We start from the raw sequence: 15,101 nt of genomic DNA on the forward strand, positions 1-15,101 counted from the left end.
ACCTTCTAATAAACACCATATCATACATTCTCTTAACTCGAAAGAAACCATCATGATCAATTATTGGCTAATTGATCATACATACATCCAACTTGGACAAAATGTGTTCGGGAAATGTTGTTGGATACCCATGGGGTTCTCATGCTCTGAGTTATGGTGCACTATTTGCTCTACTTTGAACTTTTATTATGCCAAAACCTCATGGATACCCAAATATGAGACCTCTTGATATGGTTTTTCCATTATTATAAATACTTAGATGACATTCTCTTTTTGAATAATCCAAACCCTACCATCTTCCTTGGTACAATCATCCCCAATAATGAATCTTACTTCCAAATCTATGCAAAAGAATTCATCCAACTAGACTTCATAGAAAACCAATTCCTTATATTCCCAATAGGGACACTTTGTTTCCACCTATACAACATACCTAAATGTGGAAATTTTGACAATCCCATATAAACCTTTGATAAAAGAGAACCACTTCCCTTCCCTTGTATTTAATTCATTTTTTGTAATAGTCATACACCCTCTTCCTAGCTTCATAAGAACACTCCTCTCCTAAATATGCATGCATATCTACTCTCAACAAGCTGGAATAGTCATATGAGGATAAAGCTCTCTAATCCTTACACTAGAACCTATTGACCTTTAACTTAAAACAATCCCCTTTCACACTTGGCATCCACATGAACTAGTTCTACTAAAACCCCTTTCACACGAGAGTTGGATTGAACCTGCTCATTTTAAGCTAGTTATAATGGATCTTTATTCATGCCTACAACAACTAAAGTGCATTGTGGAGAGTTGCTTTCACACTTAGAGAAGTCTAAATTGGATAATTTAGGGCCTTTTTCCATTGGGCCACTTTGACCTAGTTTATTTTCACATTGGTCAAGTTGAGAATTGTTAAATGCAAGTTTTTTTCACACTAGATGCACTTGAATTGGTTCAAAATTGAACCTCTTAGAAAAAATAGCTACCTTCACATTGTAGATCATTGAACTAGTTGTTTTTGAGGTGTTTGTTAATAATTGTTTTTACAGTGTAAGAGTTGAATTGGTTATATTAGTGAAGTAGTTTAGTTGGCATATGTTTGCATTACAAGTACAGTGACAAAGGTTAGGAGACATGGAGGGGTAACCATGGATAGAGTAGATAGAGGAAGATAGAGAGAGGTTAAAGAGAGGCAAAGGTAGCTAACTATATAGGAATGAAGGTGTGGGTGGAGAGATGTAAAGGGTAGGAAATTCACACACACACAAAAATGATGAATTGAGTCTCTAGATCCTTGGAAAGTTTTCATAAAATTTCTAAAGTCTAGAATTTTGCATTTTCAACCCCATAAATGTGCTCACAAGGCCCAAAAACCTTTAAAAGATCACTACAAACATGAGGGAGATTAGACATCTTCCAAAAAGTACATAACATGGCACTACCGATGGTTGATTTGATGGCTCAAGTATTTCACAAATGCAAGCATTGGTTATACCTAAAGGGGAGTAAAGGAGCATACTACATAATGAGCCAAACATATGTTGTGGAAAGCACAATAATGCCATACAAAAAAGAGAGGGCATGTAGTTATATGGTAAAAATCGATGAAACTAAAACTATAGAATAGTTATCACAAAGAAAAGCATAGTAATGATCATTATGTGAACTTTAAAGAGCTTGACCTTGTCCTTGCTCAAAGGATGTAGAATGTGAGAAGTATTAACCAATAAGCCAATCTATGGCAACGTAGACTCCTATGACAAGGATATCACCTCACTAATAGAGAGAGGTATGGCAAATTTGGAATGATTATTTGGCATCACTTCAAAGATAACTCTTGTGACTATGTTCAATATAAAGTCATTTGAGAAAAGAAAACAAAGGATGATACTAAGCTCAATTTCTTATACAATAATAAGGGCTCTTAAAAAATATTTAATAGACAAATCAATCTTATGATTAACTTCAATATGTACTTCTAATTAGACAAAAAGAAGGACAATCAAAAGGTCAATTAATTGAAAAATAAAAGTATTTTAAAGTTTTTCACCATAAGTCACATGAACTCTCATATTACAAAAACAATGGCGCACATTGTGTGTTGAAGCATTGCCATGTCGAGACACCAAAATCAAGGCTAGTAGTAATGCTTAATTGTCATGCATATATGCCAAATTTTCTCCTTAACAGCCCCAAAAAGCTTTCTTTATGTTAAAAGGCTTTTATTTTGCACAATAGGACATATGACCAAAATCCATTAAAAAGGGCAAGTTGTGGGCATCCCACAATTACCCCTCGGAGACTAAGTCTCTCTCCTCATTCTCCTACCCATCCTTGCATTCTTTGAGTGCTACTCTCTTCTTTCTTTGCACATGCCCAGAGGATGCTATTACAATGGAGATGTTGTTGCCCATTCACAATATTTTGGAGTTGTGACCATCTTAGATTGGCTGTTGTAGTGTAAAAGTTGCATCCATCTATTGATGTGCTACCCTTCTACATTTTGCTTATAGAGGCCCTCATCACTATTGTGTTTTTGTTTGTCGGGACATTCTAAAAGTTGTCATTTAGTTGCTATAGCTTTCTTCATAGTGATTTGAGCAGGGTTGCCATCTACATTTAGCTATTTCTACATCTTTGGAGGTTGGTGATCATCATTTAATATCGATGCCATCCTTATTCAATAGTTGCCTATCAATTGCACTAGACTTTCATCTCCTACAGGTTGTTGCCATCACCATTTATGAGGGATGCATCTGCATTTTGTGTGACTCCTACTTTTACAAATAGTGGCTTACCTTGTATAGTGGTCACCCTAGTAATTGGAAGTTCTATCCATCAATATACAACAATGTTTCGTTGCTCTAGGTCCTTTCCCTCAACATACACTGAAACTTTTACTATTGAAGTCCCCAAATGTCATTTTTCTTCATCATACAACTATGGAGGATAGAGTTTTGCACCCTTCACTATTGTCCACCTTCATTTGGTGTCTTCTCCAACATCCCCTTGTTCAGAGGATTGTGTTTCACTTCCTCCACAAAGCATCCTCCTTCCATAGGTGTTGGTAATGCGATCAATGAAGACAGTGTGGCCATCTTGAGTCATCAGTCAACTCTAGACTGTGTGACTCACACCTTAGCTCTAGTTTTGAAGACATGGAGGCCTCATGCCCCATTGTACCATCATTCTATACTATTCATCATTTCATTCATTCTTTGACTCCTAAGTTGATTCACTATTCATGCTTGTTGTACATTTTGCTTTCTCGACTACCATAAACACTACAATTTCTTCACACGCCATGTACTGGTTTAAAAAAAAATGGTGCTAATTTCAAGCCCCGAAAAGAAAAAGACCTAGAAGTGCTACACAAGTAGCGGTAAATTTTGCCTTTAAAGATTACTATACCATGTCCATTTTGGAAAATTGCTATAGTCCATACAAGCCAATGCTAAAAAGAACAATTGGAAGGCCAATTAATTGCAAAAGATAGGTGCTTTATCACAAAACTTACAATGCCATCTTATGCCAAGAAAAATGAATAATTGAAAGCCTTAGGTGTTATTACTAAACCCCTCTCTCTTCCCTCTGTGTGTCTCACAGAGCAAAGCACGACAGTTGATGAACAGAACGAGGGCGAAGCGCATAAAATCAGTAAAATCAGACGGCGAGGGGAGCTTGATAGGGTTTATTGGCTATGGCGGGCCTGCCGCCTCCTCCTCCACCTCCTTCTGCCGGAATCACTGCCCCTGCCTGGCTCAAAGGTTGGAAGTCGTTCCCTTTATCTCTCCCCCCCCCCCCCCCCGGCCCCAGTTTTGTGTGTATTTCCTGTTGAGTTGGATCAAACTAGGACGCGATCAGCTTTTCTGAGCGGTCCCTCCCCTTTCTTTCTTCTTGGAAACTAACTTTTGGTGCCTGGCCCCTTTTGAACCAGTGTAACAGGCTGCAATTGGAAATGCCAGCTTCAGTTCATTTTGACATGAAGCTCTGATGGTTTAGATAAATTCATGAGATTTAATTTTAAAAAATTGGATTTCTTGGCATCAGTAGTTTGCTAATGTTGTATTACATGTATGTCTGCAATGGTGAAATGACAGTAGGCTGATGGAATGGTTAAATGACAGTAGGCTGATCGACTGAGAAATCGACCTTTGTCACGGCTTCACAGTGGGATATCCTTTGTTACTCAATTTTGGCCGGTCAGATAGTGTCAATCAGGAATGAGCTGGATGCGTGCAATATTTATGTCCTCTGTGCAATGCCGTTGTTGTGAGATTAGTGTTTTTGATGATATTGGTTGCATACTAAGGGGGAGGATCTGGATGCTTGGAGTTCTGCTTCATGCAACTGCTGTGCTCATCATGCCTCAGGTGCACTGCTGCACTGGGCAGGGCATGTGGTTGGGTGACTGGTGAATGTGCAAAGAGACTTAAGTTCTTGACTTGGCTGTGTGGAAGAAGTGTATTTCTCTAGCCCTCCCTGAGACTGTCCTTATACAGAAGGATTATCTTAGTGAGCTGAATGATTGCTTGAATCTTTAGAATGGAGTAGGAGGGCTGAAATTCATGCTAGTGCTATTTGTCATCAACCTTTGTGCAGGGATATAAATCACAGCCATGGGGATTAAAGCTACTTATTGTCAGGCTCATCCATTTCAACCCGTGTGGAAGTTGACTAGGAGGTCCAGGTTATGTATTGCAGTCCATGTGGATATTATACCAAGATGTTTAGAGTAAGGTGGTGGTTTAATTCTAGCTAGTTTGACACAGTATTGTCGCGGATATACCGTGGACATGGCTCAGAGAAGACTCCTCAAAGCTGAAGCAGGGAATGAAGAACAACTACAAAATGGCTCACCGCTGTTTGCAGAGACGAAATTGTCTCAAAGCAGTTAGAGGTACCATGCAATAATCTTCGGTGCAATGTTGTGTCTAGATTGACACACAAGCTGAAGGTAGCAAAGTTGAGCCTAAGCCATTGAACATGACTAAGTAGTATGCTAGACTAACAAATCATTGCAATGTTGTGAAACCAAACCTTCTATGGCCAGTGTAGTGCCAAGCACAAGGTAAAGCTACTTACCAGGGTTGCAAGATTTGGTCAACATGTGGTACATTCTTGGTGGAATGAGGTGTTTATATGGGTAAGGACTTTAGTGGCACTGATAATCCAAGATAGATCAGATGTGCTTGGTGTGGGTGTTGTCACCTTTGCTTCTTTCATCATCTTTTTCATTAAGGCATTGTGCCAATGCTCCTAATGTGATGATTTTGGCTACATGTAAAACATTGCCCAATATACTTATGAGCTTGAAGATTGCAATGGTTATGGTGATTGGAGCTAAGGGTGGCCTCTCCAAAACTTTCAGGATAGGTGGAGTGTGGTGAACCATGATCCATCTATGGCCCAATTCGTTACCTTTGCTTCTTTCATCATCTTTTGTATTAAAGCATTGCCCCAATGCTCTTGGACCACTTAGGCTACATGTAAAACATTGTTTAATATACTCATGAGTTTCAAGCTCTTTTCATACTCAAGAAATAAGACTTTGTCTCCCACTAAGATTTTGACCTTTTTTTCCTTGCTATTTTGTTGCTTCCCAAAAAACTTGAGTAGAGTGTGAGCTGGCTATAGAATGAGCTAACTATATTGTGTGGTCAAATGTTAAATGATGGAAATGCTAGTCACATTGAGAATAGTATCTTCTTGTTGTTTTTCAAAGGTCTTGTGCTTGTAGAATAACTTGTTCTTAGTGTCAATCATTCAGGGTCTCAAATGAAGGCCAAGTGTCACAGGATGTGATTGTTAGAACTTAGTGTAATACATTTCATGCGTTGTGTGGACAGTTTATTGCCTTAGCGTTTTGACACTTCTATTTTACATTGGGTGGCATATTTCAGCCTGGCTGACCTGATTTCTTTATTGCCCCATTTCTGCCTATGTATAGGCCACCTCTCCTCTATCTCATTATCATTGATTCACGCATGCAGCATCTTGCTGGACTTTGGAGAGAGGGAGTCAGGGAGCACTTGGTTGGTTGCCCACAGCCTGTGTGGTTTACATACTCTTTGTGCTTTGGTATATGGATCGCATTTCCCGAGTTCATGTGTTCTTGTTCTTTTGTTCAGTATTCTGTTTATACAGCAGCTTTATGGCTTTGCTTCCATTGCTTCACGCCTAGTTGACGTGGTTTCAGAGCCCAAGCGTCTTGGTTCTGCTCTCTGCGCTTGTTGACTGCTGTTTCTGGTTTGAATCACCCTGTTCGACTTCTGAAACCTTGCATTTTGCTGCTGTTCCTATCCAGCTGGCATGGGGGGACCATCTTACAGTTGGGCGACAGTTTTCGGCTGCTGGGTTGCCTGTCTAACCTACGTTTTAACTGCTGCACCCTGTGTTTTGACTGCTATGCTTTACATTTTGATCAACTCAGCCATTATTTACATTGGACTGTTGACATTTTCATCTCTTTTGCACTCGCTTTCCTTTTCTCTTTTTGGCAGGCGTCAACCTTTGACTGCATGCATTTCATCCTTTCTACGTCTATTTCAGCCTGGCTTACACGCCCAAGGGAATGTTCACATTTGTTGGTTGTCATGCCTCTGTTCATTACACTCCACATTATGTGTACGAGGCTTTGATGGCCACGAGGGCTGTTACCCTCTACAGCTGCAGAATATCTAGTTTGAGGCGATTGGGACGATCTGGTCATTCATTCTCTGCATGACACATAACCAGGATCAACTTTGCAACATGCAATCTGCCCTACCCAAAGCTCATTTGATGGGGACTGCTCTCTACAAATTGCCTCCAAAGTTTGATGGTGTTGCAAATGCCTTATGAGTTTAGACATTTAACTCTCCCGTTGGTTTCCAATTTATGACATCTATGTTACTAGAGCGTGAATCAACTTTGCAGTTATAGTGGAGGTTGCTATCTCATTTTGGTGGCTGTTATATGAGAGCTATGGCTATTGCAAACATAGTTTCCTGAAACGGAAATGTTTCGGTCCCAAAACACCTTTTGGTCCTGAAACACCTTTCAGTCGGCATTCCGGCTAGTAGGGGTTTTGACCCAGTTTCAGGTCGCAGACTACATTTTACCTTTCTGTGCCTTCTTGCATGAGCATTCCGCCTTCTTTCCCTTGCTGTCCACCCTCTTTCTCATCCGATCACCCTCCCTACTTGCTATCTGCTCCACATCCCAGCTGTGAAACTCTACATTCCTCATCCTTTAGTTGCTCAATCCCTTTCCTTTCCTGTCCATACTATTTCTAGTTGTTTTCCCTCAGATTTGGTGCTGATTTTCACTGTTTCCAGCGAGCAATCCCTCCTCTCTATTTGTCCTTTTCTGTTCACACTGATTTGAGCAAGTTTTCCCCACTTTTACTGCTGGTTTCCCTTGTTTCCAGCAAGGTACAACCATGGTGAAGGATACATTTTGGAGCCACACGCGCATGGTCAGTGACTATGGAGGTAGTGGTGGCTCGAAGCAGTGGGAATGCAACTATTACAATGTCATATGCACAGGGAGCGTTACACGAGTGAAGGATCATCTTGCTTGTGTTAGTGGTAAGGATATTGATAATTGCCTTGATGTGCCTAATGATATGTATGCTAGTTTAGAGCATTGGAGGTGGCAACACCTTGTGGTTAGTGCACCACGAGGATGATACTTCACAGCCAAGTGTATGTCCTACGTAGGTGGTAGTGTCCCAAAGAGGGGTAGAGTGTGCATGGATGTTGGTGGTAGTGCTTCTGCTAGTGCGAACATCTATATGGATATAGATGCAGAGGCCACTCAGGCAAGTGCAGGTGCTTCCGTTGAGGGTCTAGTTGCTTCATGAACCCTTTTTTCACAACTTGGGGGTGCGCAAGGTAGTAGTAGCTCGTTAGCAGGTGCACGTACCACTGGGGCAACAAGAGTTGCAAGAGGATCATTGGAAAGGGCAAGTATTACAGCAGCCCTTCAAAAGTAAGCAAAGGTAGAGGCTACTTGTGAGATCACGAGATTGTTTATACAGTGCGCCATCCGTTTCCATGTTGCATGTACAAATAGGTGGAAAAGGACCTTTAGGGCCATCAATCAGATTGCATGTGAGTGGGAGGGCCCCTCTTATGAGGCTTTTCGCACACGTGAGCTTGTTAGAGAGAAACAAGCTGTAGAGCTAGAGATGCGACATTTGAAGACTACTTGGCAGAAGTATGGTTGCACTATTTTGTGTGATGGATGGACAAATGTGAGGAGGAATGTGTATAACATCTTGGTACCCTCTTGCAAAGGGACCATGTTCTTGTGTGCCATGGGTGCATCGGTAGCAGGGACAATGATTATAGGTGAGTATATCTATAGGCACATCATGGTTGCCATTTTGAAGATTGGTGTAGAGAATTAAGTACAAGTCATCATTGACAATAGCGGTAACTGTGTGGCTATGGGTGCTTTGTTAGAGAGTGAGTTATCTAAGATCATGTGGACTCCATGCGTATCATCTTGTTTAGATCTACTCATGGAGGATTTGGAAAAGGTTGGATGGATAGATGACCTCTTCAAGAGAGAGAGAAGCATGGTAAAGTTTGTGACAAAGAGGTCTAGAGTGCATACCATTTTTAGGGCAAATAATGATTTGGATCTTTTAAAGCCATCAGCCACTCACTTCGTTACGTGTTTATTGTTGTGGAGAGACTTGTTAGAGTTTGCCAGGGCCTCTTAAGGACGATTGTCTCCAGAGAGTGAGCTGCAAGGGATGAGAGGGAGCAGCCTAAGGCTTTGACATTTATTAGAATTGTCATGGATGAGGCCTATTGGGAGGATGCAGTTGCATTGGTAAAATTTTTGACTCCCATTTACATAGTTTTGAGGATCACTGATATGGAGGGTAGTACTCTAGGTCTTCTGTACGAGTACATGGATTAGATTGGAGAGGCGCCTGATAGAAACACTTGTCTCCGGATAAGTAAGTGAATCAACGTGCATTTGTTTTAATTTCACATTTTTAATCATATGTATGAATCTATGATTCTCTTCTAAGTTCTAATGTTATATTATTGAGGAATTTAAGTGTTTTGATGGAGAGGTTCAACTAACAAGCGGTGTTACTCCATCATATATTTTTAGTTATATTTATAACTATATATATATTTATTTTTATACCTATATTTATTGGATTCCCATTTTTTCATTTTGCCATTTCGGACCAGGGCCGAAACTCTGTTTCGTGACTCCGAAATGTGTTTCTGTTTTACCATTTTTGAAACTCTTGGCAACTATGGTTGGATCTCACCAACCCCTTTCATTCTCCCCATGAGGCATAGTTACTTGAAAGGCCCCAAACCATATCTAAGCGAAACACACATCCCCCCTGAAAAAAAGAGAAAAAAAGAAAAAAGGTTCATTGTGGTTTCATTTGCCTTTGTAAGCTTGGTAGGCCATTGGGTAGCCGATGAGCACCCTTTGCTTGATGCCTTGGCCTCTCGGGGGTGATCACTTAATCTTCCTTGGTAAGAACCATTACCCCTGTAGTCTTGATAGGCCACTAGGCAACCAACGTGCATCCTTTGTTTGATGCCTGGCTACTTTGACTTTCTTGAGAAATTACTAGAGAAGGTGAGAAAAGGCCAAGATGAGAGAGATCTAATTTTCTTTGCGAGAAAACCCTAAAATTTACTTGCTGCTTACTCTAGCCTGTATCTAATGCAGTCACCTACTGTTAAGCGCCTCCAAAATGCTGTCATCTAATTAGCAATGCTACTGTTAGCCCTTGGTAGGTGTCTTCTTGCTGTCCCTTGCTTGCTAAGGCCCCTAGACGGCTGTCTTCTGCAGTAAATTGGTGTTCTTCGATCAGAAAATGAACCAACTCTCTCTTTCTCTTTCTTAGGCTATAAACTGATTGATTGGCGGAGACCAGTCCCCAAAAACGTTTTCTTAGTTTGCATGGGCATTTTTGCTAAGTGTTAGCCTTCTAAACCCATTTTTTAGCATTATCCAGCCATTTAATTAAATTTCAGAATTAAATAATCTTGAAAATTAATTTCAGTCCTTCTGACTTTGCCCAAAATTTAAATGTGCCCATCCATAATTACATTGACTAGGCCATTGGCAACCTGGAGTGGTTCCTAACCTTTGTTGATCCTTAGATTGGCATTAATTAATTAATTAGTACTAGTCCCTAGTGTCACCATTGACACATATTGGCCGAACAACTATCCTAGGGCCAAAATTGAGATCAATTGACCCCCAAAGCCAAGCTAGCATAAATTATCACAACTTTTGCCTTTGACACCCATTGCATCCTTGGGGTCCTTAGCTTGTTACAATGAAATAATTACCACGTTCATCCCATGTGTCAAACAACCTTGCACATTTTGATTAATAACTTAGTTAAATGTAATCAGCAAGATTAAAGCATCTCAAAATTTCAGGGCCTTGTAACACTAGTCCACCTCTTGGTGTGCGAGGATTGCGCTTCGACATGTGGTCATTTCCTTGTTCCTCCTTAACGGCATCAAAGGACTATGGTTCACTCCCTTGACAATTATCCTTCACCTTCTAGTGATTACTTTGATAGCCCACTACCCAGTGGATTGCGTTTTACTCCCTTCACTGTGCAAATTTCCTATAGGTGATGTTGTCAAGATTGTGGGAGAGAAAGGAAGGAGTCTCACTTGAAGCTTTCTTGCTTGCACAATGGGGGAATACACACAAGGGTGGAGGCTGAAAACAGTTTTCCTCTTCTTAGTTGTGTAAGCCAAAAAGAACTCAAATACAAAGAAATAGAAGAACCCTTTATATGGGTCTCAAACCAAACTCAACTAACTAAGGTGGCATACTAACTGAGCCACGAACTAGTGTAGATAAGGATAGCTATCATGTAGCTATTATTCATGGGCGGTGTACCAACCGCGTCTGCAACTGACAAGTCGGTGACATAAATACACAACGGTCACCCTGGCGTATCACGAGTGGAGCTCGATATCTCAACACTCCCCCTCGAGCTCAATCCCAATTCCTGCACACCAAGCAGGTCTCTGAACTTGCGCAGCTTCTCTGCGCCCAATGCCTTTGTGAATATGTCAGCTACCTGATCCTCTGTGCTGACATAAACTAGATCAATAAGACCTAGTAAAACCCTCTCTCGCACATAGTGATAATGCACCTCAATGTGCTTTGTTCTAGCATGATAGACTGGGTTATTTGCCAAGTGTATACTACTCATGTTGTCACAATAAATGACAACTGGCCCATCTGTAGACTGATGCATATCATAAAGTAGCTTATGCAACCAAGCTACCTCACATGCAGCCATTGCTGCACCCCTGTACTCAGCCTCTGTGCTCGACAAGGCAACTGTAGGCTGTTTCTTGCTGCTCCAAGTGACTGCAGCACTCCCGAAAGAGAACACATATCCACTGGTAGATCGTCTATCAGAAATGCTACCAGCCCAATCAGCATCAGTGTATCCATGCAACTGTATCTGAACCCCAGTCTCATAAAATAGTCCATACTGCAATGTGGACTTCACATACCTGAGTATGCGTCTAGCCGCATCCAAATGCGGTTTCCTTGGAGCCTGCATAAACTGACTTACCAATCCAACAGCATAGCTCAAATCTGGCCTGGTAATAGTCATATAAATCAAACTTCCTACTATGCGTCTGTACATAGTAGGGTCTTCCAGAAGCTCACCTGCATCTGCGCTCAGCTTCACATTCTGCTCCAAAGGAACTGAAATAGGCTTACAGCCTGTCATCCCATATTTGGACAGCATGTCCAATCCATACTGCCTCTGCAAGAGCTGTATCCCACTTGGTGATCTAATCACCTCAATGCCCAAGAAATAACGCAGCTCTCCCAAATCCTTCATCTCAAACTTCTGCTTCAATAGCATTTTCACATGAAGGATATCTTCATCACTGTCACCTGTCATAATCAAATCATCAACATAAATGACAAGTAGCATAATACCTTTCTCTGTTTTTCTCACATAAAGTGAGAAATATGCCTTGGAAATCTGAAAGCCAATAGTGACAAGATACTGTTCTATCTTGTCAGACCATGCTCTAGGTGCTTGCTTCAAGCCATACAAGGCTTTCTTCAACCTGCAAACAAACTCAGGATGAACATCATGCACATAACCTGGTGGCTGCTCCATATAGACCTCTTCTTGCAAGTCACCATGCAAGAAGGCATTCTTTACATCCATTTGATGTAAAGACCATTCCTTTGATGCAGCCATAGCAATGACTGCTCTTACGGTTGCCATCCTTGCAACCGGACTGAATGTTTCTTCATAGTCAATGCCATATGTTTGTGCATACCCCTTGACTACTAATCTTGCCTTGTATCTGTTCACAGAACCATCTGCATTGTGCTTCACTTTATAAACCCACTTACAGCCAATTGCATTCTTACCTTTAGGCAAAGGTACCAATTCCCATGTAGCATTTGCTTCCAAGGCATCTATTTCTTCATCCATGGCTTTCTCCCATTTTTCTTTTCCCATGGCTTGCTCAAAAGAAGTGGGTTCTGGTTCATGTATCACTTTGACCATATATGCATAGTGAATGGTTGTAAATCCATCATATTTCAGCCTATCCACAGGATACCTAGCTCTCGTAGACCTGCGCAAAGTAGGTTCACTCCCAGGTGCTCTCAAAACATCCCTGGTTTTCCTTACTCCAGGTGTAACAATAGAAGGAATGCCCAACTCATCATCAATGCTCTGTTCTGAGCCACTGGATTCACCATCCACATAAGAGTGACCTGCATTCACATCAAACATGGGCTGATCAACCTTCTCTTTTCCTTTTCGTGATACCTGCATACCACTATCTGCATTGCTTTGAGAAGATTCTCCTGATCTCAATCTACCTGTCCATGGTGAAGAATGTGAACCACTGCTAGAGGGTGCTCCAGGTCCACTAATATTTTGTGACTGTTGCTGTGAATTCTGTGCAGCATTACCATTTTGTGCATCTACATCATCAATTACATTTATTGGTTTATACCAGCTACTCATCTCATCAAAAACATCTCTGCTCACTGTAAACTTACGAGTAGAAGGGTTATAGCATCTATACCCTTTTTGCTGCAGAGAGTAACCAATAAAGATGCACTTCTCAGCTTTTGGATCCAACTTGGATCTCAACTCATCTGGCACATGTACATAGACAATGCAACAAAAAATTTTCAAATGAGAAATATCTGGTTTCCTACCAGTATACCTCTCCTCTGGAGTCACCCCATGTATTGCTGCAGTGGGAGTCCTGTTCATTATATAGACTGCTGTAGCAACTGTTTCAGCCCAATAAAAATCTGGCAGGTCTTTTTCATTGAGCATGGCACGAGATACCTCTCCAATATGCATGTTTTTCCTTTCTGCAATTCCATTTTGTTGTGGGGTATGACTGCATGAATATTGCTGCTTTATGCCATGCTCCTGCAGGAACCTTGCAAACTCATTTGAGAGGTACTCTCCCCCTCCATCTGACCTTAGACATTTTATTTGCAGGCCTGTTTCTTTTTCAACCATAGCTTTAAGAGTTTTGAAATGCCCAAAAACTTCACTTTTCTTTTTCATAAAATACACCCAAACTTTTCTGCTATAGTCATCAATAAAACTAACAAAATAATGACAGCCTCCAAGAGATGCAGTTTTAGTAGTCCACACATCAGAGTGGATTAATTCCAATGGCTTCTTACTCTCTTGAACATGTGTAGGAAATGGTTTCCTTGTCTGTTTTCCAAACTGACAGGCTTCACATACCTTATGCATTTCTGCAACCTTGAATTTAGGCAATCCTGCAACAATGTTTTGGGCCTGCATTGATTTAAGTCGCTGTACATTAACATGACCAATGCGTTTATGCCAGATATCAATATCTGCAACTACACCGGTCCCATGTGCAAACATTGCTGCACTCAATTCAGACATGTCTGCATCCAATGTAAACATTCTGCCCTTCTTCTTTCCTTTTGCTATCAAGCGACCTTTATTTTTCATATCCTCAACAAAGCATCCATGAGGATTAAATCTGACCTGCAAGCCCTGCTCAACCATTTGACCAACAGAAACCAGATTCTTGGTGATATTCGGGACATGAAATACATCGGACAGGTATTTCTTTTTCCCATCCTGCATAGACAAGGGAATTTTTCCAATCTGCACAATAGGATGTGCAGTATCATCACCAGTCTCCACAAATCGTGGTTTTTCCATTTTCCTTGCATCCTCCATCCATTCTGCATGACCTGTCATGTGGTTTGATGCACCTGAGTCAACATACCATACATCATTGCTTTCTTCTGCACTTGTCACAGAATTGTTCATGTGCTGTACCATGAACAAATGCTCATTTCTGTCATCACCCTGTCTACTAGAAGATGCATAATTTCCTTGTTGCAGTTTTGCATTCATGATGTCATTCTGCTTTTTATAGCAGTCTTTAGCCATATGACCCATTTTACCACAGTAGTAGCATTCAACATTACTGTTTGCATTTTGACCTCTTTGCCATCCACCACGACCTCTTTGGCTCCCCCTGCCTCTAGAGTTACCACGTCCTCCTCCATAGGACTGGTTTTCTTGAGTTTGCTGCATATTCTGATTTCTACCACGGCCTCCAAATCGGCCTCCTCTACCTCTGCCTCTACCTCTTCCAGCATTTGAGTAGAAGACAGCTTCTTTTGAAGTTCCTCCTGAAGAAGATGCACCACCATTTCTCTGCTCCTCAGAAATTAGAAGAGCAATCAACTCCTCAAAATCAGGAAATCTTTCACGGACAGAAATGGATGTTCGAAACTGTGCATAATCCTTTCCTAGACCATTCAAGGTCACAGAAACTAAATCATCATCTTCCACTGGCGACCCAATGGAAGCAAGTGCATCTGCAATCTTCTTCACCTTCATGTGGTAGTCATTGATGCTCATATTTTCTCTTTGCACATTGTGGAACTCTTGCTTGAGCTGCATTTTCCTGGCTTGCGTATTTGTGCTATACATCTTTGACAGAGTATCCCATGCCTCCTTTGGCGTGCTTGCATCCTGAATATGCACAATCATAGAGTCTGAAATGCTGATAGACAGCCAGTACATAACTTTC

At 41.1% G+C, this 15,101-nt stretch overlaps 1 protein-coding gene across 18 annotated transcripts in view; it reads left to right on the forward strand.

Moving 5' to 3' along the window:
• Nucleotides 1–3,554: 3,554 nt before the first annotated feature.
• LOC148026783 (pre-mRNA-processing protein 40A-like) overlaps nt 3,555–15,101 on the forward strand; it is a 136,833-nt gene continuing 125,286 nt past the window's right edge. For 14 of the 18 annotated variants that reach the window (XR_015692899.1, XR_015692902.1, XR_015692900.1 and 11 more), the window contains exon 1: nt 3,556–3,767. Coding sequence is in view for 14 of the 18 variants with exons in the window: in XM_087691300.1 (XP_087547426.1) it covers nt 3,701–3,767 (67 nt within the window). In the remaining 4 variants the exon portion in view is untranslated. Of the gene's footprint in view, nt 3,768–15,101 lie in introns of all 18 variants that reach the window. The other 4 variants (XM_087691310.1, XM_087691313.1, XM_087691312.1 and 1 more) reach the window with 2 other exon arrangements.

The sequence above is a fragment of the Lygodium microphyllum genome, chromosome 13, assembly GCF_053477565.2.
Source record: "Lygodium microphyllum isolate KBCC chromosome 13, Lygodium_microphyllum_v1.1.10, whole genome shotgun sequence".
Lineage (NCBI taxonomy): Eukaryota > Viridiplantae > Streptophyta > Polypodiopsida > Schizaeales > Lygodiaceae > Lygodium > Lygodium microphyllum.